This window comes from Columba livia, chromosome 2 (genome assembly GCF_036013475.1).
Source record: "Columba livia isolate bColLiv1 breed racing homer chromosome 2, bColLiv1.pat.W.v2, whole genome shotgun sequence".
Lineage (NCBI taxonomy): Eukaryota > Metazoa > Chordata > Aves > Columbiformes > Columbidae > Columba > Columba livia.
Genome location: NC_088603.1, coordinates 141055180 through 141080985, shown reverse-complemented (window position 1 = coordinate 141080985; position 25806 = coordinate 141055180). Strand labels below are relative to the sequence as shown.

At 39.1% G+C, this 25806-nt stretch overlaps 1 protein-coding gene across 3 annotated transcripts; it reads right to left on the bottom strand.

Annotated features, from left to right (window-relative positions):
- Positions 1–442: 442 nt before the first annotated feature.
- Positions 443–24152, bottom strand: ATP6V1C1 (ATPase H+ transporting V1 subunit C1). 3 transcript variants are annotated; one of them, XM_065054166.1, is made up of 14 exons: positions 24010–24152; positions 22451–22531; positions 17429–17617; positions 15193–15260; positions 13966–14051; positions 12885–12979; positions 7922–8013; positions 6754–6852; positions 5703–5771; positions 4227–4319; positions 4045–4138; positions 3446–3543; positions 2212–2338; positions 443–1053 (listed from the first exon to the last, which is right to left on the bottom strand). In XM_065054166.1, the coding sequence occupies exons 3-14, from the start codon at positions 17558–17560 to the stop codon at positions 958–960; spliced, it is 1149 nt and encodes a 382-aa protein (XP_064910238.1). In that variant the 5' UTR covers positions 17561–17617; positions 22451–22531; positions 24010–24152; the 3' UTR covers positions 443–957. The 3 variants fall into 3 exon arrangements, with proteins under 3 accessions (XP_064910238.1, XP_064910240.1, XP_064910239.1); XM_065054168.1 differs by lacking the exon at positions 24010–24152 and adding an exon at positions 23832–23934; XM_065054167.1 differs by lacking the exon at positions 22451–22531 and having other exon boundaries at positions 24010–24144.
- Between the last annotated feature and the right edge of the window lie 1654 nt (positions 24153–25806).

Here is a 25806-nt window from a genome sequence, read left to right as displayed (position 1 = left end):
ACCTGCATAGTAGAAAAGATGCTGCCAAAACTTAAAAAAAAAAAGATGTGAGCATCTAGCAGTACAGTATTCAAAGCTGTAAAGTAGCCCCACGCTTCAGCTGATTGAAAAGAGCAAAGAACTATCAAAAAAATCCCAGACCAGCATAGCCTGTTAGCATTTCAGGTTACTCCCCTCTTCGCAAAATTTGTTTCATATTTTCGCCTTAGTGTCACAAAGATTTAAACACGAAAAACATTCATACATACGTTTGGTGACCAAAGAACAGACTTGAGTGTTCCTGCACAAAGCAAAAGAAATACCTGCATCTCTTAAAAGCACCTGTGCTGATGTCGGCTGCATTTCTGTACCACTGCGTGCAGGATGAAGCACTGGTTTTAAGACTTAGCACATTGCTTCAGTTTAGACACAGGTATCTACAGTTACATGTGGCACAAGGAAGTGACACATTTGCACAGGTACGTTTATTTTTTTCCTGTGTTTACAGTGCTTCAATTGTAATTTTAAACCATTCAGAAAGCACAATTTCATACCAATTTTACATACTTTACATCACAGTTCAACAACATTAACACAATTGTATCTAGTAAATCAAATGAGCAAAATGGCCATGAACATTTACACTATTTTGTAAACAAGTTTTTTTTATAAACAATGGTACATGGAATTAACATAGACCACCATATGAAAGAGGAATGAGCTTTTCCTTAAATAAATCACTCTGTTTATAAATACTTCAATTCTCTCAATATACATTTACAGACATAATTGGTTAAAGCAGATTACCTACGCTGTTCTTTAAAAAGAAAACGCCTAGAGATGGACCACTGTGTGTTAAATTCCACTAACAGAAGAAGCAAGCATATGATTAGTAGAATGATGCAAGTTTTACTTTACTTCAACCTCCCTTCTGTTTGTTTACATCAACACTGAGAAGATTGTCATGTCAGGGAACTTTCACTTGAATTCCAGCAAGTTACAATCGATCTTGTAGTACACATACGGGTAGTACTCCTGTTGACTGAGGTTTAAGCCTGGAATATCCATAGTTGCCTGCAAATAAAGTTTTGAAACCAGTTAGACTCTTACAATTCAGACTCCTATTCAGAAATTGATGAAACATTCATGTTTTAGAAGTAAATATGCCAGCCAAGACTTAAGCTTAATTTTTCATGTTCAAGTGACTGTTTAAGCAACAAATTTAGAACTTTGACAAATGAAAAACAAATGCTTTCCCAAAAATCTAAGTAGCTTTCTATCAAGAATTCACATCTGCTGCTGTAGTGAACATACTAAACGTTTAGTGAACCACTAAACGGAAGGAAAAGTATTGCAATTATGTTTTACTACTTCTAAACACAGTTTATGAAATAATGTTATAGGGTGCTGAATGATCCAGGAAGTTACAAGAAGTTCAGCATCTTTAATTTTTGCCTGAATTGTCTCACATCCCCTTGCCCCAAAAAGGCCTGGAAATACTTTGTATTTAATGTAGTGTTTTTTTCAATGTTGAGAAAGGTTATTTTTAATCTTTTAAAATTTGGCTAATCTAGTTGTGTGGTCTATCTTTAACTATGGAAAGCACTGCTTTTCAATACGAAACAAATTAGTAGAATAAGCCTCCTAGCAAACCCGCTTTAAACATGAAAATGAGACTGACAGATGGAAAGGATGACTCCATCTTGACATCAATTCAACCTCCTTCAACAGAGACGGATTACTATGTTAACTTAGAGATAGCAATGTGACAAAAAAAAAGAAAAGCGTTGTTTCAGTATTAAGGCCACTGTTACCATAGACTGTGGAAAATTCACATATTCCTTCTGGGCTCAAAAAATATATGAAATGTGTTCAAGTTCCTTAAGGCTAGTTTAATATAAAAGTTGACTTCGTTTGAATTCTTTGAGGATACACATATGTATGTAGTCTATAAGATATCTTTCCATCGGCAGTAGGGAAGAACGCAGTAAGAAGTTACGCTAGGCTTTTATAACAGGCAGCTTGCCAAATGCATTGGTTGCAACCTTAAATACCATCTGCTTTGCAAAAATGTAAAATAGAAGTGTCATTTTCACAAGGAGACAATTTTCTGTACTGTGACAAAATGGTGGAGAATATGGAGGCGTGTAGCTTTTTAATAAATAAACTTCTTTTTGCTTAAACAGACTAAACCTAATATTTAAGGGGAATAGCAGTAACAAAAATACTTACATCAATGATAGCTGCTGCACTGCTGTCAAGGTGTTTGTATAAGTCATACAAAACCTCCCTCAGTTTCTTCATTGTTTTCTTATTAGGCTGAAGCAGCATTGCCTGGAAGTTAACTGGCAAACCATACCTGAGCAAGTCAAGCAGAAAACTATGAAAATGCTGAAATGAGCATTCTTTTATCTTTCAAAGCAGAATTTTATTTTGAAAAATATATTGTTGAAGAGCAAATTCTGCTCATTTTCATTTTTGTGAGATCATTCTGTTTCCACAATTCAGAAGGCATCAATAATGTATAACTTCTTCCTTCAAGTTTGAAATAACAAAACAGAAGTCTAAATGCTTTTAAAATCTTTTTAAACCCTTCAGTACTCAGCACAACTACCTGGAGTCTCAAAGTTTTGAACTTTCCAGTTAGTTTACTTGCTAGAGTTCACTTTTGCCACTTGGTAGAGAACCCACTCAATCCTCCTTTCTAGAAGTGTGGAAGCATTTGCCAATATTCAAATCAAGTTCAGCTTCCCTACTCAAGTTTATCTTCAAAATAAACCCATCACAACTACAGAACAGACTAAAATGCAAATTAATACATTTTTTTTCCTCCTCTGGTTGTCTCCTTTATGATAACTTATCAAAAAGGCTAAAAAACCCCCGGGTCCCTCCTGCAGAATAACTACAGCTGTTCTTAAGTCAACTTAGTAACTATATTTCTGGATAGATGTGAAGAAAAAAAGCAGAGTAATTTTTTAGTTAAGAGTGTTGAACAGTATAATACTGAAAAGTTTAGAGTAGAAAATTCTTAGGCATGTTTTAAAGAAAAAGCATACATTTCAAGATGTCAATCTACATTTCTCAAGGCCTGGATACTTCTTTATTCTGAACTATTCCCACTTCCCACTTAAATAGAGGATACAGTAAGGTTATTTTACAAGCAGCGCATGAAGCAAGCTAAGAATCAGCAGAAATGCCTTGCTGCAACTTACAGAGTACCTTTAGTTCCTAAAGCACTGGTGGCAAGACTATCCAAGGGGCAAGATACACAATTACCTACCTCAAATATTCAAAACTGGCAACAAGAGCTATTGCCATCAGCTGTTCCTACTGCCCTACTCCTTGTTTCCTCCTGCCTGGTCCCTCCTGCAGCGTTCACACACCTCAACCTGGTAAACTCCCAAGCTAGATGTAAATTCTTACAAAGTCTAGGAAGAAAAGCCCATATTCAGGTCTGCCTCATTACCTTAAAACAGATTCAACAAAAACTCGCAGTGCTTTCACATGGATCCATGCAATGAAAGCTTCACTGAAATTAACTTTCAGCCACCGAACCAGAGGCCCCTGTGAAAGGGAAGAGGAAAAAACAAAAGTTATTCGAACTTCAGAAAAAGATTCAGTCCATCAAGAATGTTTGAGCAGATACTCAATATCTGTACCATGATAATAAAGACAACTTAAAAGACAGAGCTCACTATGGACATAATGGCTCAAGGGTGTTTCGACACTAAGTCAAGAGAAATGTAATGAGACTTCCGTTGTCTCTTCAGTGCACCATCTCAGCTTCTATGGGCTAACTATTTTAGCAATATCTAATTATTTCACCCAAATGTTTGTCCATTTTCAAACTTGATATATCATCAGCACTTGGTTCAATGCAGTGAGGAGCATTTGGGCTACAGGAAACTCAGCTATCCCTGAGCAGATAAGCTGGGTGGCAGGCTGACTATGTCACATCATCATTGCAATGTTGTCTAAGAATCACAAGTTCATTAAATTGTTATGTAGCAATAAGAAGTCTTTGATGTCTCATGTTTCTATAATGACTAGTTTATACAGACTTACAAACTGTTTCTTCTTGTCGGTTGACAGTCTATTCATTTCCTCTTTATCGGCTTTCATCTCTTCTTCATTATACTGGAAGTCACGGACCATAAACCTGCATTTGGAAGTGAATAAAATCAGAAGTGGCTACCTAGACTTCCTTCAAAGCGTGAGAGACAGAACACACACAAAATAAGCCTTACTTGTATTCTCTGGCTTTATGTTTGAAGTCATCCACTGCCTTCCTGAACAAGGTGACATTACAAAGGTAACTGTCTTGATCCTCAAAGAGTACACTACACAGAAAAAAAAGTGTCAGAATTGATAATGTTCAAGTCACCACAGATCAGATATGCAGTAGCTTCAATTGTACTTCATCACTACTAGGCAAGCACATAAATGTAGATAATCACACTGGATTAGTTCCCAGATTAAATGCCTTATACAGAAAGTAACTGAGACTTCAGCAAATGCTCTTATTATTCTCTTCACAAAGGATGGCAGTTTCCATTTCCCATTCAGAGACTTCACCACTCAAACACTTCATACATGTCTGGATATTTGTTCAAGTTAAAATTATTTTACAGAAAAAGGAACTAGGGCACGTTTAATACTGAAGCTTGGACTACAGAATTCATAGAAATGCCTGTTTTAAAGGGAAATGGATTTAAAATAGAAAAGGACAAAAATTAAAAAGACAAAGGTTGGTAAAAAAAGCATTTCTTAGGCTGTAAAGATGACCCCCAGATTTATTATTTTATTGTTCAAAACAATACTGCTTAATTAGAGACTACACCTTAGCAAAAAATCTTGAAGAGATTTAGACTGTCCCTCAGTGTCATACAGTTTTCAACACAAGCATTATCCAACAGTTTAACAAGTCACCTCTTCCCAAGCTATCCCTAGGCCATGGTTTCAGAGTAATTAAATAAGAATCATTAGCAGATCTCCCAGCAGGCTTAAGTTGATCTAACTCAAATGTGAAGTTAGCCAGAGCAAGTTCAGATTTTGTAACTGGCACAGAGCTGGTAATATCAGATCTGCCTGAGCAAAACCTCCCTCAGTCAGTTAAAATTAACAAGCAGCAATGCTTTGTGCTACATGGTGACTTTACCGTCAACGTGGTTACAAGATTGCTAAAGTGGCTTAACAGTATTATCAAACCCTGGCCCCAGCCATGCCCATCACAGGCGCCGAGCACCAGCTGGGTACAGAGGATCTGTGTTAGCCCAAAAGAGACAAGTTACTTTTCTTTGCACACAGGAAAACCATCTACAGTTGAGGTTCTTCACTCTTTAGCAGCTTTCCAAGAGTATACGTAACTTCAAACAAGTTCTCTGAACGCAGGCATAAAGTTTACAGGCTAGCAGCAGAACTTGTTGCTAAACCCCACCATGTGTTACCTTGAAGCCGAATGTGCCTGACCTGAACTAGATTAAATTTTCAATTTTTCTACTCTTCCCAAATAAATTAGTTTGAGAACTTCGTTAACTCTAGAGTTAGAGATCCTTTGAATTTTTTTCTCAAGTACAACGTAATCGAGCTTGGTCAGGTAAAGCTATAAAGTTGGACATTCTAAAAACTTTCAATGAATCTTTAAAATTCAAAGTCACTACAGCTCAAGAAAAACTATAAAATATAGAACATGCAAATATGAGATTTAGCATTTAACAACTTACTTGCTGGAACGTGGTACAACCATCTCTGCTAGTGTTTCATATTGCTTAACCCAGTCATTATAATTTAACCTAGAGAATACACAGGTTATGGTTAGACATCTATTACTGTAATAACAAATCCCAGATTAATGGATCAAGTTTTTCCAAAAAAATATTAAAAGCCTTTAACCATCACAACTTCCAATCCACGTGCAGGTTGTCAGAAACACGCAAGACAAAAGGGACAGTCCTCATGCTGCTTTTATTATTGCTAAATAAACTATAATGATAGCAAAAGTAACATATTGTATCTTCAGTCTTCATACAAGTTTACAAGTGTAAAATTTCTGAAATTTAAGAACTATGAAATTAAATTATTCATGATTACGTACAGATCTCAGGGGACCACATGGACTTAACTGTCAAGGTTTATCAGAAACTCATTATGCAAATCTGCTCTTCTGATTTACTAATCGGAATACTTTTTCCACAATTACGAACGGGTTCCCCAGAGTCCTGCACTTGCCTGAAGGATTGCTGAGAATTTTGGAAGCCTTGCCTTTCAGTAGTTGGTGTTGAAGAGGTCCCACCTTTTCAACACCAAAAAAAAAAGTCAAAGGTGAAAGAAAAACAACAGTCAAGATACACTATCCAACTGTTTTCTGCTAAAGTCACTACAAAACTCTTCACCAGAGTTTTACATGTGACAGAGACTACTGCTTCATGGGATATCAGCCTGCTGGCTGTCTTTACAAGTTAAAATTTCTTTTTGTTCCCAGCTCCAGAAAGACAGCCTAGTGCCATTTTCTCAAGAGTCTTAAGAACATCCATACTACCACTTTCTTTGGACAGGGGAAAAGGTGCGATTTTTGCTGTTTAAACATTTCAGACAGGAGCAACTTGTTTGCAGCAAACCTTTGACACATGACATAAGCAGTGTTCCACTGGCAGTTAGTTCATCCAGGAAAACCCTGGACAAATTTAGATGTCCTTTCTTACAGTATTATAGGATTGTGAGATCTATTATTTGATTTAAATTTTATTCTGTTCTTAGGACAAATAATAAACTTACTTCGGTACAATCACTAATAACGTGACCAAATATTCTGAATCGAGTACAAAGTCCTCTTTCTTTACAACATCAGCAAGACTTCTGGTTAGCAAGCTTCCCCTGCAGAGAAACAAAGACAGCCAGAGTAAATACATGTTTAAGAATTGGATTAATCTGGACAACAGTTTCCAGTGCCTGACAGACAGTACAACATTTTCAAAAATATATTTTACCTAAGCATCCACTATTAGCAGAGCAAATAAAATGTCCTTATACGTATTTTATACATTACTGTCTAAAGTCACTGGAATCAGTAACTCCACTGCTGTGTGTTATTTCCATATGCCAAATACCTCACACACTTAAGCAGCCTAGTTATCTTTGTAAAGGCAGTTTAGAAACGCAAGAACCATTAAAACCATTAATCGTGAAGTCTAGGATACAGAGCCTCAGAGTTACAACTAACCTTGTACAGATTTACATACAAAACTTCATTAAAAGTTTAAAGCAGTATAGTGCCTCATATTCACAAAAGACTAAGAATACACACAGATTTTACGGGCCTCAGCTGACAAACTACGATGGCTTAAGACAGGACTTAAGGCTTACTCATAAAATGGCCCGTGGTTCTGAATCAGCCAGTAGGCTTGTACCATTACTGTAATGGTAGGGCTGAGTCAAATTAATCAACTGTATTTTGCACAGAAGAACTACTGTACCTCAACTGTACTTCAGATAATCATCATGTATATGACAAGACAGCATGCAGTCCTTGCTTATTTTATTATCTCCATATATACAACAGCTGTCTCTCTGATGGTTAATTTTGGGGGAAGAAACCCAGTAATATTGATATGCATAAATGGGTGTGAAGGGAAAGATTTCCTTGTTTAGACAGACACATAAGTAGCAGCGTTACACACCCCTTTAACAACAAGCTTCTCTCAAAAGTTCCAGCAACTTTTGCACATGCTTTTGTGTATCTCATAATTGCTTATCAATCACAAGTGAGCTATTGGCAGCAAGTCAGTTGTTAATAAGTGTTCTTTCATGACAGCTGCTATTCAAGATTGATAAACACCTCAAAAACACATTATGGGCTCAGAGCCCATACCTTTTCACATGTTACTAAGCTTTCATGGTTAGATAGCTTTTCTGTGCTACATTAGCAAAAAACATTGTGACTTACGCATTCTTTCTTTCCAAATTCTGAAGGTTCCCTTTCAGATTATTGTAGGCTGAGGCTCTTGCTTTTAGATCATTGTCAATCTGGTTTACGCCCTTAAAGATAAAAAGAAAAGGAACAGTGTCTAAAGAACTATAATAGTTTTTAAATCATTTCCTAATTACAAAGCTTAGATCTGCCAACAAAAACTTAATAAAAAATACACAAATTTAAATTATTATTTCTCTAGGGTCTGACAATCTTCACTCAAAACTCAGAAAACTCTAGATCAGCCAATAACAGAAATTACACATGCTCTTCTGGACTCATCTGGACATTCTGCTGCATGCAGCTGATCATTACTCCATCACTTTGAGGCTACCACCCTCCATCTCAGCTGACAAGAGAGATCACTTGACGTTTGCTTTTCTACCATGATACAAATACACCTGTGAATACTGGGTACCACCTCCACATGTTACCTCACTTCTCATTATACTTTTCCCTCATTAGAGTTCCAGTGACAAAAACTATGAACAGTTTTATGAGGTGCAAATCAAGAATTAAGTAACCCAAAGCCTTATCACTTTGCATCATCTGCAGCTTAAGAGAAGACTCTGTCACACTGTATTTACCTACTGCAATTTTCACCTTTCCTTGCGGTGAACAGCCTCGGTCACTCAAACACAGAATATCAACTCAATGCATCATTTGCCCAATTCCAAATGGCTGTTACCATTTAAGGTTCTAAATATCATCGCAACAATCTTATGTCCTTCCCCCCCCCGCAAAGCTATTCCCAATTCTGTATGCTTGCAAAGGAAAATACAAATTATTATACCATCATCTCCCTTCACAAAACCATCTTTTGTGCTATTTTACATTGGCAGTGGTTTAAAACTACAAAGAAAAATCTCTTTTACAGAGACTTTCTTCATTTAGTAATAACTTAGATATTTTGGAATATCTGAAGTTGCACAAGGTCAGTTCTGGGCTAGAGAGAGAAACTGGATACAAGTCTGAAATACTGTTTATTTCAGACAATAAACATACATGTCCAATCAAAGTAGAGGCAGCATTCTACATTTAATGTCGCTGGCAGCCTTCAACCATCTTTCAAACTTTCATATGAAAGTTCCAACTATTTTACTGTTCCGACTCAGACTCTCCCATTTGGCTGGCCATTGCTGCTCAGGTAAGTCATCTTTCTCAAATCCATCCTCCAGCACTAATTAGAGCGATTACCAAAAATGATTCATTCCCAGCTAGGTAACTGGGCAGCAAGTGGAAGAACACAAAACAAATAAAGCAGTTAGTAGGTCCTAAGCAGCTCATTATGTTCCTATCAGCATGTACCCTATACAAGGAAGTATTTTAAAGTCAATATACTTAGTAACAGTTGGATAACTGAAAGAATGTGGAGCAGTGTTGGTCTGGCACCATAACACTGCCTACTCACTGCTCCTCACTGTCCTGTGTAGGTACAAGCACACAAGAATTTCCAGGGACAAGCAACTAAACACAGTCAAGGGACCCTCCCTGGACTTAGGCCGTTGACATAATACTTTGTTTGTGTACAACACTTCAGCTTGAGGATGCAGATACGGTTTTATTTCCACAAAATAAATCTCTACGTCACTTAGTTATATAGTGCTCTTGTTTATGGTAACACCTAAGTTCTCTTGGCTGTAGCAGGAAAGAGTCATTAAAAGCCTGAACATTCTGGCAGTTTCATTCAGCTTGCATCTTTACAGATGCAGCAATGCTTTATACAAAATACTCTGAAAATAAGACAATCTATTTTTAAAACAGATGAGTATTCAAGACTATTGAAGTTCTTTGGCTAATGTAACCTTTAGCAAAGCATGTAGAACATTTCAGTAGGTATCACAAAGAATGCATTTTCGAGAAAACTTTTAATGCACTAATTTTATCTTTTTATTTTTCCTTCTCACAGCTAGAAGACAGCATTAGGGAAAAAATAATTAGAAGCTATTAAGCGAGTACCTTTGTGCATTTGGACATTTTCCCAGACCAACAAACTTCTCTTTTGCCTTTTCCAAGCATCAAAAGTCTAACTATACGTTGCTTAATGTCAAAAAGCAAAACACATTGATACCAAACACTGCCATTACAAACCAGTTCCATTCATGAGTTCCTAATTGTCAATACTCTCATTTGTAAAGTCTTTTAAAAGATGATTGCTTAGACAAAAGCCTGTTACTGCTGCACCAACTGCAGTTTACTGTAAACAAGAATCAACTTTGTTTCCTGTTAAAACATTAAGAGAATGCAGAACTGCGAATCTCAACATCACAGCAGAGCTCTTGAAAATATATTTGTGTAAAAATGAGAAATGAAATGACAATACAGCCTTTATTTTAGTAGTAGAATTGATGGATAACTCATAAACACTATTGTAAAATGAGGCAGACTCATGATATTGCTAAAGAAAGTACCAGTCTAACACAGTTGGCCTGTTTCTACCCGTAGCAAAACCCATATATTTAAACCACTCATATAGTCACTGGCAATACACAAGTGTCGTCTTGTAACTGTACAATGAGCTGAATGTCAGTAGATACCTGGGCTGCTGAAGCACTAGAGCACTGAGGATACTGAGGTTGCCTCCTTGCATAGCAGTCTTATAACCATAATTTCAAACACAAAGAATGACTAGATTAAGTGACAGCTCTCACATGGCACAGATACCATCTTCAAAGTCTTCAGTACTGACACTGGCATTCACAACACTTCTGAAAGTTAAAGGCTGAAAAAACTTGACTAACAGTTTCAGTATATTTCCTTTTATTTTAAAGGTTTTCAACACTGCAATAATTTTTCCTCAACTGAGAAACTCCCCCACTGCAGTTGCCATTACTCTTGTTTCGACAAATATCAGAATCTGCTATAGTGAGTGAGGGGGATATAAAGCCATACAGGAAAAGTAGTATCTCATGATTTGACAAGCTTTACAAGTTATTTTAACATCAACATGTCAAGAGGCTTAACCAATTTTAATCAATGTAGCTCTATCAATTTTCCTGTATCTTCATGTTAATCAGATATCAAAGTGAAGATTTTAATATTGTTAGGGACAAAACTGCTTCAAGTCCTGTGACATTGTCTTCTAGGTGCCACTTCCACAAGAATGTAAGGCAATTTCAGTCATCTTCCTCCTCTTTTCCACTTTATGGACACACATCATGGCTCACAGCTGAAAACAGTTGTTGAACTATTTGATATTAGATTTAATATACAGGTGTCCTTGAAGCTCTCCTTATAGAAATGGAAACCCTCAACATAATGATTCAGGCTCAACTCCAGCAGACCTGTTTCTCTGCATTTATTATTCAGCCTAATAACCCAATGAGGTCCCTAAATTAGATGGAGAAGAATGTAGTAAGCCAGTTATTTAACTTAAGGTTCAGGTTGTGAAATACAACTTTGCTGCAAGCAGATGATTTATCTAGCAAACTCCAGGACACAGGAGAACGTGCACTGAATCCTTGACAATATTTCAGTAAAAGGCATATCCCTTCATGCTCTTTGATACTTTTTCCAACAAACTTAATTGCTACAAAAACAAGTTTTATACTATGGCAACAGTTAACTTCCAAAAATAAGACAAAACACAGCTGACAACTTTTTTCAGTAACTCTCACTCCTTTTCTAAAGCCAAACCAAACTTCTTCAAGAGCCACTTCCTTAATAAGACTTGCAGAAACCACTTCACCCTATCTTCTTATGTTCTATCCCCCTTTCTCCAACAACATCTTCTCCCAACTCAAACTTTGTGCTTATACCTGCTGTAAAGAGCTGAACGCTTCATTTTGATACCTTCTTCTGATGAAGCAAAGCTTATGTACTTAAGGAGTGTCAGATATTAAGATTATAATTTTATGTCTGTGGGATGTTTTTAATGTGCAAATCTTAAGAGTCCTAAGCCAGTCAGTCTTCCTCCAACAGAACTCCACGCTGCAGATGTTTTCCAGTAGTTACTGAATGTAATTTGTGGAGTAAATTCGAGATGCAGTGATAGCCCCAAAGAAAACATCAAAACGATAAGTGTTTGTTTCCTTCTCAGTGAGCTATGTACCACCTATTAAGATTTTGCAATTTCTGCAAAAATTTTAAACTAACAGTTTCAGGAGAGAAACTAACCACTAAATCTCCAGTTATAGCAAAGCACGAGTTGCCAGCAGTAACTCCCATCCCCACCCCAACTACAGTTTACACAAATCTGCCACCAAGGACTACCTCTACAGGCACCCAGGGCAGCTGTTGCTTTTTTCCAGGTTATGTATTATTGACACAGAAAATTTCAAGAGTCAGTTTGCAGATTACAGAAAGAAAAAAGTGAAAAACTGAAAAAGCTGAGAAGATACTTAAGCAAGGGTAGCTCACAGAGAACTCTTTCGCTGCTTGAATGCAGGAAGTCACTGCTGAGGACCCCACCTAAGCTCACAGCAAGTACAAACCAAACCAAGTCCCCAAAGTGTGAAAAATTTTACCAAGGTAAAGACAGGGGGAAAACCCATGACAACACTGAAATGGGCTTTCCTTACACCTGCCATTGAAGGCTTATTTTTCCCCCCACGACTGAGCGCCATGGCTTTCAGAAGGTAAACAAATTCCTTGGTTTACTGCTAATAGTCCACAGAGTTTAAGAACATCAGACAAATGGCATGCACGTAGCAAAATTTAAATGTGACACAATTTGCTAGCTATTTCTTGGTTAACTCAGTGATCTTAGAAAACAAAAATCAGCAAAGACAACATGATGGCTTTCACAGAGCATGTTCCAAATCCTTTCCCAATTCTAATATACTTCTTCAGTTGCTAAAACACAGACACTGCTACTACTGCTATTGTTATCAAAGTTACATAAAGCTAACAAAAAGAGACAAATAGCTTTGAGTACCAAGTTTTGTGCACAAATACCTTAAGTTCAAGTAGGAAAGTTTTATAAAACAGGCTACCTTACCTTTGCAATAATTTCTGAAATATTCTTCAAAGATTGCTTGATTGGGTATTTGGCCATATCCCACTGGAACCTTGTTATATAGGTGACCAAGTCAACTAAAATTTTAAAGAATAACTTTTTAAAGACAGACAACAAAAAGACTGATGTATTATACTCCGTGTAGGACTGCTATAACAGAAGAGTACCATAAGAGACTGTGGACCTTCACATGTGTGGATCCTGCTGCTTAAGGGACTTGAAAATACACAATCAAGTTGTAAGTTATCTGTGACCTCTGCCTCCAGATATTGGTTTCTTCACCTCTGTAGTAGTAAATATCATTTAGGGTCGAGGTCAATGATAGCTGGAGAAGTACAGACAAGACCAACTATTTTTAGTTTTGTGTGAAAAATGGATGGGAGAAAGGAGTGTTACAATGGAAAAAGAAGGCAAATATTATATGGCTCAACTGAAGCAACAGTTTTGTAAAGCTGTCTATGAGAGAGACTACTCCAAGCCCTTATCTAAAAATAACAGTGTTAATTAGGACCACTGCATTGTCTTCATGCTAATCCACTCATATTGGCCTCTCTTACATCAATACAAGCTGCGTTAGGTATTATGAAATGGCTATTGAAAACAAAATATTCATTTAGAGACCACTGCAACTCTTTACTGTGATAAAATAGACAAATATTTTCATGAGACAACTAGTTTTATAAAGACATTTTATCACAATTTGGGAGCAACTGGGTATTGCAGCACAACTTACATAAAACCATACTTATTCGGATGACAGACTAAAATGAAGAATGTTTACAGTGACCATTAATTTTCATGTTCCACCAGAGGCCAATGATGACAAAATACAGCCCTAAAGGACCAGAGGCTTCTGTGAGTATTTAACCTGTAGATCTAATTTCTTGTCATTCTGGATCCTATAATTTGTTTCAGGGCAAGTGACTCATGGAAAAAAAAGTACTTCCGTAGCTAAACTAGGTTCTCAGAGTGTCATACAGAGAAGCAGCATTCACTATGTTTCAGGATCATTGCGTTCCTTCCTGTTACTTTTAGAATGCACATATTATGGTTAACATTTTACCTCCGTTAGCCAGAAGATTCTCCTGAACTTTATCTTTACTGTCTTCTAGAACATCAGCCATATACTGGGCCACTTTCTTTACAACACTGAAAAATGAAAGATAAATATATGAAAAAAGGAATGAAAAAACCTGCCATTTTGAGAATACCATTCATGAAACTGATCTGAAATTGTCTGGGAAAAAAATTTTTGGTTGGATCAAAAAGGAAAAGTTGATTGCTTTCCATATAAGCTTTCCAAGAGCACAAACTGGGATCAGTATGTAAAGAAGACCAACTTCTCAAATACATGCCAGAACTTAAAATCTTCTCTAACAGTTCTCAACAAGGTGAGGCTACTTTCCTGGCCTCTGAGTAATAAGGGCTGACTTCAGGTGTAATCTCACTATACTCCAGTCTTTTTTTGAAGTCTGTGGCAATTTCAAGATCCTAAACCCTTTTTAAAAATAGACAGCAAGTTAGAAATCACCAATAATCCAAACTAAACACAAGACAACTGTGACAATGAAATACTAAAGGTAACTGAAGAGCCATAGAGAAATTCTAGCCCTAAGGTCTCATGAGATGTGACACATAAGACCTGCCTTCCTCACTACAAAAGCTATGTTTAATATTGCTCACATGTGCCATGCCCAATAGTTTCCTTCTCTATTTAAAAACGACTACTTAATACTTCTCTCTTTGAAACAGAAGATGGCTCCACAGGTTCCGGCCACGTGAAATTTTGTTATATTTGATCAAAAACACTTTCAAGGGATCACTGGTTTATTCAAAATGAATAGGTTTTGCATTTTAATATTAATGCTGTTTAATCCCTCTGTGGATTAGGAAACAACATGGTTACTTTCTCAAAGTCTGTAAACAGTGCCCTAATGCGCTAAAAGAACAGTTTTTACTCCATTTCATTAGCACTTCCTGCAGCTGCCAGGCTCAGTTCTCAACAGTTGTCCAGGACCCAGCAGCACACAGCACTAGTGTAGGGAGAAGCACCTTTCATCAATGCATAATGTCCCACTAGTCCACAAGAAGTTCAGATTTTTTTTTCCCCCAAGTAAAGATACTAGGAAAAACAACAGCTTAGCTTATTGAAATCCCAGCTTGTCGACTGCCTACAGGGATCGCTATGAAAACAAATAAAAGTTGAAAATAATCCATGTATTGCTAGGACTCAGCAAACCATCACGTCATTATTCTAATAGTTTGCATTCTAGTAAAAATAAACTGTTACCCCTCCACAAACGCATCCAGTTTAGCCAGCTCATCTGACAGACCAACCAAAACATCCAGTGTGCCAACCTGGAAGGAAACATCAAAATGCATTAGCAATTGTGTATAAACATAGAAAGACAAAAACAAATTACAAAAAGCACTACATCTCCTGAACAGATAGCTTTTCAGAACTACATAAAATACTGTACTCTAAGATTTCAGACTTTCACAACGTGTTTCATTTGCTCAAGATACTTCTAAAGTACCACTCTATCAGACCTAACTCTTTCTTCCCCCTCCTCCCAAAACCACTTTCTTCGCTAATTTCATGTGATAATCTAGAACAATATGTAAACCTTTCTGGGGCCAAGGATGACAAAAATTTTAGACTCTGTATAACTCGAACATTAGAAAATTAGAGCACAGTGAAATATTCTGTATTTAGCTCTTTCATACACAAGTCTCAAATGGGTCTAAGACACCAGAAAATATAAAACCAGTACAGCTACGCTCAAGTTAAAAAGCCAAAGGGTAATTATTTTTAAATAGGTCATATAATATCAGTTTTCTTTGGTTCTCCAAGTATTTAAACATTCGTTCATTCTGTTCAATGAAAGCAGGAGATAGCTCCAAAAATATGACTCTTCTTATCTCTAATATTTTAGCTACCACTTTATATTTCTTGCTGAAATATTGTTAGGCATAAGTGAAACTTCTGTCAAGATGCTATTAACATTATTTTTTTGTCCAGCACCTTTGTTCTATATATTTGACCACTCAACTTTGCATGTTTCCTGTCCTCTTTAGCCTTGAAACAAAAAGGAGCACAATTACTTAAGTAGCATCACAAACAAATCGCTTTCCATCTCCACCTTCTTCTGAGCTACACACAGAATATGGAAGTGAATGTTCTGACCAGTCACAAGCCACAGGGCAAGTCAGTCTTTGAGCAATAAGACTGCTGTTCAGTGGAGAATAAAACACTGTTTCAATGAGTTCTAGCTAAATAATCTCACTCCTTAACCAGTTTTACCTGGTCCACAGAAGCCAGAGGATTTCCCATTGTATATAAAGTACACTCAGCTTCTGCCCTTTTCAGGGAGTAGAAACAAATACCAATCATTTTTAACCCTAACGGGCCACATCGGTTTCCAGTGATAACTTCTCTAACTGCTGTAGGCACCCTACAGCTTGAAAGCCATCCTGACTGATGTCCACGGATCTCCTGGGAGAACATGGACATTTGCTGTAGTCCCTCTTCCTACCTCTACCAGTATATATTTTGAAATAACTCAGGACAGTCTAAATGTAAATGTAAGTTATGGCAGTTGGAACATCCTCTTAAAAGAAACACTGAAGCACTTCATGCCCTGGGCTGGTTCCTCAGCAGGGACAGGAACAAGGCATCACACCACCTGAATGTGATTCATGCTGCAGAGAGGGACTGGTGGCATTTTTTCCTTTTCATTTTGATAAGCTTTGATGAGCTTTCACTCAGCTAAACTGAGCTCACAATTTTATTTTTTTTTCAAGAAGCATTCAGGGGTCAAGATAGACATTTTCTTAATAAATATTCTGGCTCATAGCTTTTCCATATCCTGATAATCATGTTTAACCATGAGAAACTGCTTTCAGATTTGGTTTCTCTTTTCACAGCAATAGTTCAAACAGTTTTCTTTCCATTTTTTTATAACACATATCAGCAGGTCACACTGGCATGCTCAGTGGGAGACAACCAGTGCTCTAACAGATGAATGGTACTTTTGGATGGAGAAAAGGCAGCAGCTGTTTGATCAACCCTTGGATTTTAAATCAAGCCTTTTCACTGCTTCTTATCCAGAAAAGAGGCAGCAGACAATTCATAAGTGAAAAATAAACAAACAAAACAAAACACCAAAGGAAATGGTATCATATGAATACACAGATAACAAGTTTCCATGTTTCTTCTGATTTTCTTCTCCAGCCAACTGCTGTTGGTATGAGGTCAAGACTACTCCCTGGAAAAACTGCTGTATTGGCTGAAAGAACACAGTTTGCTGAACCTTAAAACTTAGAGTGAAGAATTTTTAACTTAAAATTTCAGAAAAATATAATTGTTGTCCAAATTACGTTTTAGATCTACACAGTCATTGAAAGAAGTCAGCTGTCCCCTCTAAAAAGTCTGCAAGCACTCCCCATCTACAGCTGTAGTCTAAAGAAACAAAGATGATGAAAAACAAACATACTTCTTCAGACATGAAATGGGACTTACATACCTTCAAGTCCGGAATATTGAACTTTGAATTAGTAGAAAGATTGTTATTTTTTGTAGTTGCTGCGTGTAGTTTCTCCCATGTCTGTTGGCAGGTTTTTTCCCCAGGAGCAGAAATCAGCCAAAACTCGGTCATTTTTGTGTCTTTATATTTATATTGATGCTTTCTGCTTCTGAAGATGGAGGCAAGACGCTAGGTAGAAGGGAAGCCGGGGAGGGTGGGGAGAAAGAATATCTGCCATTAATTCAGAATCCAAAGCTTTGCCTGAAGAAAAACCATCTAATTTCATGTTACTAAAGTACAGTTTCAGCCACTATAAGAGATTTTACTAAGAGTATCACATGATTCAAAATTTTTTTTTTTTTCCTATCTTCCAAATCACATTTGCAGAGTTGGAAAGCCTTTTTAAACTGCCCATCCTGCAAGTCAAAGAGGGCTGAGTTGGCAAAATTAGCATCTCTGAAGTGTAATTCCACAAAAGATTTTAAGCAATCTAACTGAAAACAAATCCAATAAGATCAGATACGAATCTTATTTTCACAGCTGTTATATCTTCCAGCATCCATACAACAGACAACTTTTTCTGACCACATATAGCTTTTTCCAATCACTTTTCAGATTAGGACAGTGTTTTTAAGTGAGTAAATGCCTAGAAAGTGTTTAAATCCGATATGGTTTTGTTTATTCTTTCAAGCAAAGAAGATTCTCCTGGCAGCTAAAAATTTGAAGAAAAAGGACATTTTCTAGTCTTGGTATCTCTGTTGTCATCGCAGACCTTCACTAATGTTATACATACTGGCCTTAGTCAAGAGAGTCTCAGTACTTTGCAAATGAGCTCTAGAAGTTCATAGTATATACGTTCTTCTGTCACTAAGAAACAGAACAAGCTGGCTGAGAGTTACTGGCTTTTTTTTTAAATAAGGAAGAACAAAATCAAAGCATACCTTGACAGAATCTAAATGTCAAATTTTGATATTTGCAATGTCTTTTGTAGCAGCTTGGAAAGCGTAGAGACTAACCTACATTTCATAACAAGCACAGACTACAGCATTTCTACAGCTTATTTTTTTTTTGAGAGAATAAAATATTGTCCGAATGAATACAGAGCAGCAAACCTTAGCCAAAACAACACATATAGGTCCTCCACCTGTTTAATCATTCTAGGCTCAAAAAGTTAAAGAGTGTTTAAGCTAGAGACAAGCTAAAGAAAGGCCTGTTAGCTGATTCATTTGTTCAGCTACTCAGGAAGCCTAAAGCTGAAGTTTACCAACCATTAAACTAATATCATGAAGCACATCTTGTCATTGGCATAACAGCCATTCTCCTTCAATTAAGGGGCCTTGTTTATAACAAGAGATGATGACATCCAGTTACTGAGGCTCTTGATGCCACACACCCCAGGATGGCTGACACTGCGTTACGGGGTAGTGCACAGCAGTGCTATAGTCCTCAATACAGACAATGCCAAGGCAGGTACACATATTTGAGAAATCAGAGTATTTACAAGACCAGACATGTCCCACTCCACAAAAGCTTATCCAGCCTGACCCAACCCAGTTCTGGACACTTTCCAGAGCTGGGGCCACACACCTGCACATCTGGTTCTACTCAACAGAAGGTGGTCAGAGACTTGGAAGTTATCTGTGCTCTCCTCACTGGCACTATTCTCTCTCCTCCCCTAAAATATTGTCAAAGCAGGCTGGAAGGAGATGTCATAAGGAGTTATTTTTTCCTGAAAGTATGGGTGAGAAAAGGGGTCCTATCTCTGAGCAGGATGGGTGAAAGGACTGTGTCTGCTTCCTCCAGCATGCTGTGGCCCGGGCTGCTGGGGGAAGCAGAACCAGGGATGAGGTGAAACCCACCCCAACAGCACCACTGGCCCTGGCACTCAAATGCATGTACTGTAACAATCCTTGGTCACATCATACTGATGATTTTGGTATGGGGGTATCATGAAAAATCAAAGCAACATTAGTCATCACCAATATAACATAGCATGATATGGGACCTCTTCGCTTATGGAAGCACTAGCCGGATTATCTCAAACAACAGGTCTCCACAGGAGGTCTACTAATTATCAACAATTTGGAACGAGACAAAATTTCTTTTTATTCAGATTAGCCTAATGCATTATCTTCCTTAACACACGCCAAACTGGGCAGATCCATCATACGTGATGTTTCCCTACACTTCGCTGAACTCTGGCCCTATAAAGGACACGGCCAAGTTTACAGTAAACTTCACCCACACAGGGAGACACCACTACAGCTGACACACGCACACACAAAGTCTTTAAGCTTTAAAATGGGTTTTGTTCGGATTTGAGTAAACCGGGACTAGAAGAGTCTTTGGAACAAATAAATAAAACAGTTTAGGTGGCGGCAGCAGCAGTGTGCAAATATCTAAAAGAAGAGCCATAAGGTAGAAATCCAGACTCACAGAATCATAGGATGTCCTTAGTGGGAAGGGACCCATAAGGATCATTGAGTCCAGCTCCTGTCCCTGCATAGGACAACCCCAAAATTCATGTGTCTGAGGGTGTTGTCCAATTGCTTCTTTAATGCTGTTAGGCTTGGGGCTGTGACACCTCCCTGGGGAGCCTGTTCCAGTGCTCCAGCACCCTCTGGGTGAAGAACCTTTTCCCAATGTCCAACCTGAACCTCCCCTGCCACATCTTCCTGACATTCCCTTGGGTCTTATCACTGGTCATCACAGAGATCAGCACCTGCCCCTCCTCCTCCCTTTGTGAGGAAGCTTCTCCAAGCTGAATGAACCAAGTGACTTCTGCTGCTCCTCATACAGCTTCCCCTCCAAACCCTTCACCAACTTCATGGCCCTCTTCTAGACACTCTCCAGTAGCTTTATATCCTTTTTATACTCCTATTCAGTAAGACATATGGAACATCGCATTCTCAAGTTTTCCATTAAAACATAAATAACCCTTAAAATATAAAGTTTCCAGGGATCATACCATCTAAGGAAACAGTTACATGTTTACAATGACAAGAGTTTCATTCCCTGCATTACAGATTGGGAAATTTAGGCTCACCATTAAAAATCTGAACAACTTTTCCTGGGGGAAAAAAATGCAAACAACAACACAACACTTTAATAGACCCTTTGAGAAGAATAACTGCTTTCAATAAGTTTTTTAATCTTTGAAAGTTAGTTTTCAAGGACTAACTGTTCAGTCCTCATACAACGACTGCAAGTCTACCACAAAGAAAACTGAAGTAACAAACACCTGACAGACTTACAGCAAACCTTTTTAATGCTTAAAAAACAATGTACTAGAACACTTCACAATTCCTTAATATCAGAGACAAAAGTGGATTGTTCAACTGAATAACCAAGATCTTTTTCTACTGTTCAAAGCAAAGATGTAAAGATGGAATAGCTGTAGCTCCCAGGAATCATTAAGCTTGTTGACTTCCCTTCCTCCCTCTTTTGTCTGTGTGGTTGCTTTTCCTGAACCTCCATTACATTTCCAACAGCCAGGGGGCTTAAGACAATTCCTTGTTTCAGCTGCCTACTCAATAGAGGTATTTTCAAATATATACAAGAAAAAAGGCTCGGTAGAAAAATTTTAGATGTTTGTTTCTATGGATTTTTTTAATGTAAGGGGAGTAATGAATACTGAATCGGAACTACACAGAACAATGAACAAGAAGTGGAAAAGGAGAAGTGCTACAGAATGGTAAGAAAAACAGAAATAGATGCTCATCAGTCAAAAAATATGTACTGACCCACTGTAAAATGACAGCCATTAAATTTAAAGAGGAACACAGAATAAAGCAGGAAACATCAACTGTTCAAATCTCCTAAGTAAACTGACAGGTACTTTTCCAGCAAACTATTATTTTATTCCTTTGATCTGCAAATAATGGTATATACTCTGCCTTCAGATTCACCACTGTGGTGATTTTTTTTCTATCTTTAGGCCAACAGGTGTTTTTAAATTGGCCAGCTTTTGCACCTCAGCAGCCTGCACAACACCCACCACCAGTCTCTCTTTGGCCTTAACATCAGAACATCGGTTTCACGGATACTATAATTTATAAGCTGCACTTTGCCTTGGAAAGATTTATCTGTACTTTTGACACTACTTTAAAACTACACTATGGCAATTATGTGATCAGCCAAAGATTCTAATCAAATGCAGACTGGGATCTCGTTATACTAAGCACTGCCTATATAGGGATACAGCCCTAACTTAAACACCTGCAGTCAGAAGCATTGTATGTTGAAACGTAAGTTACAGAGGGAAAAACAAACACAATAAAAACAAAGTTACAACAAGTGTGCTGGCAGAATCAAGCCTTGTTGAGCTTTAGTCTTCTCATATCTCAAGACAATGCCAAAGGCACAGTTCAAGTTTTCAAGTACTTGGCTAACAACCCAATAATTAAACTTCTTTCCTTTCTCTACTTTGATTATGATTGCAACTGAAAGCATTAGTTAAAGCTGAGAATGTAAAGCAGAATCAGGGAGGATAACCGCAAGAAGCTGCCTACCAGCTTCCATCTCACCTTCCTCACTCCCAGAGACCATTAGCTGCATTATCCCAGCCAAATTTTCTCACACTTTCCTGCTCTTAGGTTTTTGGACAACAAACCAAGGGAATAACCAAAAAATGTAGACAGTATAAAATCTAAAATATGCAATAAGAACGGACAAGTGAACTCTTGTTTACACCATGTACCTTTATGACCAGCCTGTTTTTGTAATGCACTATTGAGTAGAATTTGTACTAGTACAGTTTCACCTAAGCATTGTTAGAGATTGTTAGTATTTCAATTGTTTCTGACATATTTATTAAAATACATATTAATAAATGGATACCTGCATATAACACATAAATTTATCAACTTAAAAACATTCAGTACTACAGCACTAGTTAATCAAGCTAATGCTTTCAAGGTAGTGGGCTTTTCCTTCCTAAACACTGCCCATGCAAAACCCTACCACACCATGATACTGAGTAGAAATTATGGTCCTAGTTCTGTTGAATATGGGTAAAGCCACCTGTTACGGAGTGAAACTGCTTCTGAGATGTCACTGTAAGCATTTTCTGGCCAACTTCAGCATCAGGTGTTTGCTATACAACTGAAAAAAAAAAAAGTCAGGAAAATGAGACACTACATTTATATGAGAATCTCTCTATAAACCATGCTAACACAAAGTTCAGGGCTTTCAAGAACAGGTTCTAGAATTCCAGCTTTGTATATGTCACTGAGCTAGCTACCTTGATGGTTATGATCCCACAGATCATGAAATTACTGTTTTAATGCTGATCAACCAAAACACCCGTATCTCCAAAAAAATACATTTAACCTTGCAAAACACACTTTTCCCATTTTAGATTCAACAACTGGGCAGCATCCCACTAAGCTTCCCTTGACATTTACACATAAGCAAAACCACAACATAACTTCGAGGTGTAATAGTCTTCCATGTGCTGTTACGAAGAGATTTAAGTAACATAAATAAATTGCCAAGATGTTCTGCTAGTCAAACAAGCACAATTCATCTCTAAAATGCTTGAAACATTCCATCTCTTGAAGCTTTACTCTGGAGTACCTGTTTTTGATCCCTAACTGCTCTAATGCCCAAAGTCTGATTTATTATTCAAAATGTATTCTGCATTGCTACTAGTAATTTATACTGAGTAATTTCTATGCTACTAGGAAACACTTATTTCCAAAGAAAAATCTTCCATACAGTACACTATAATCTAAACAACACAACTGCCAAACAGCTGTTTCAAAGCTGCAGCTGGAAACACATATAATGATGTCAAAACAGAACCTCAGCTAAGACACTTTGCATTGCATTTCTCAAAAACAACCGGGCTAGGGGAAGGCAACAATTGTTTCTTCTTTCCTGTTTAGCTCAACACGAAATCTCAATCTACTAATGTGATTCTGAAGTCTCCCAATATCCAGCACTAAGTCCCCGAGAGTTACTCCTTCAAACTCGCTCTCAGGAGTCACTTCTGGCGCTCGGAGCTCGGCCTCCGCTGCCTCCACATTTCATAAACAGCGGCGGCCGCACAGAGGAAGCCGGAGCTGCGCACGGGGCGGTTTCACAACGGAGAACTCCCAGGCCGGTGCAGGCGCAATCCGCGGCAGGCGCACGGGGCGGGGGAGCTGCCTTCACCCTCCCCGAGCCGCCATCAGGATCACGGGGATTAGCAGACAGCTCCCACCGCCCGGGCAGGCAGCACCTGCCCCGGCAGCCACCGGAGCTTCCCCGGGCGGCGCTTTCGCTTCGTCCTCCGCACAACCAAACCCCGGCGCGGGGGCCGGGCGGAGCGGCGGCAGGGCAGCCCCGATGCCCGGCAGCCCCGGAGCGGCGCCGAGTCCTGTCAAAGCCCCGGGGAGACGCGGCGGCGGGAGGGCCCGACCTGCGCTGCCCTTCACGCCAGGCCCAGCGCGGCCCGCCGAGGAAGGCCGGAGCGCTGCGCTAAGAGCTCGGGGAACGTCGTGCCCGGGTGCAGGCCGCCTCCCGCCTCTCCTCCCGCCTCTCCTCCTCGCCCCTTCCGCGGCCCGGCCCGGCCCGGCCCGGCGCTGCCCCGCACTCACCGTCACTGCTCCATCCCCCGCCGGCAGCCGCGCGCCGCCCGCACACCCGCCAGCGGGTCACGTGAGGCGCCAGGTCAGCTGACTCCGCCGCAGCGCTGGTCACGAGACAGGGGAGGGGCGGGGCAAGAGGAGGTGTGACGCAGAGGCGCGGTGACTGACAGGTCCGCCCGGGGCGGTCTCGGGATCGCAAGTTCGAGACCCGGCCGCAGCGGGACTGGTGCGCACATTCCTTCGCTCCTCCTCACCCCACGGCCGGCGCTCGCCCAGGGTATCGCCGCGGTCATGGACACTAGCAGCCTCCTCGGGGCACGGAGCCGAGCCTCCCGCGGCCTCCGCAGGCTCCTCAAGGCACCGGCCTGCAGAGGGCCTGGTCAGCGGCAGCCCCTGCTGATAAACCTGGGCTGGGCCAGGGCCTCTGTGGGAAACCCACACGTGGAACATAGCGGCTTTCTCCGCCTCAAGGAAGCAGATGATGTTAAGAAGGCTTTATATGATTTTGCCCTTAGGGCTGAGGACGATAGTCAGGTTTGAATGTGTGTGTTTTGGCTGCGGCTGGGTGATCTTCCTCAGATCAGCTCTTGGAAAACACAGTCTTGGAAAACACAGTGGTAGTTTGTGAGCACAACGATCGGGGTGTGTGTGTCCTCAAGTGCTCCACTGCGGTGGGTCTGCAGGGAAGGATTTGGGAAAGACAACTTCCCAGCAGGTGAAGGGTGCGAAAAGGTGGGCTCAGAAACAGTTGTCTTATTTTGGCACCAACCCCCATTTTTCTTACTTTATGCAGTAATTGCTAAATGAAAAATAGCAGACTGTAAATTGCTCTGTTACTAGATAAGTCAGTTCCTTGTTTGCAACTGTGTACGGTTTTAATTTACAATATCATCTGGAGAAAGCAGGAACCGTGTACAAAGAGAAAACTGCTTTGCTGGTTTTGCTGAAACTAACTATTTGTTCCCACTTTTCTTCTATTTTCTGAAGTGGGCACAAGTTAGGGCCATCCTATAGCTGTGGGTGGCTGGTGAGGAGCTGCAGCTCAGAGGGGACACAGGCACCGAAAGGTGACTTGACGTGTCTTTGTGTCTCTGGAAGCAACTCCTCTAGTCCAGTGATCTTCTTCCCCTTAAGTATTTGTGGATCTAGCACATCCAAACTCTGCTTAGTCGAGTTCAAAGTGTGGATGTTGTGAAACAACCCCTAATATGGCAGTTCAGTTTTCCTTCAGCCATTTATGTTGTTCTTCAACCACAAGAGGCTTCTGAAAACGCTCCTGTTACGGAACTGCCCACAGCCATTTATAATGCTCTCGACATGTTCAAACTGGTACAATTTAGTTAGGGAGACAATGCTCCTATCAGTATATATATATATAAAAAAAAAAAAGCTTACTCTAAAATAACTCACTAAAACAGAAACTTAACCACATTAAAAGTGGGCAAACTTATTTTTAAATACCCACATTACGAGTTCCACCAAGAATCATTTCTTAATGGCTGAATTATTAACACTCAATTTTCAGTGGAAATTATTGTAAAACTTCACAATAGACACATTTTCTCATTATTATTGCAAGCCATTTCTTCAAAATGTGGCAATATATGCCATATGCCAGCACTCACTACCAAATGCAAGTCCTTGTCTATGTTATTTTTGGAACAAGATAAGATTTTTTTGAGTGATCCGTAGCTGCAAGCTATCAGACGGAAACTTGGCATTAACCTCTATAAATAAACAGAGTAGTTAGTAAATGATTCTATAAAATCAGTACTTAACAGAAGAATAACAAGCATTTCTAACCTG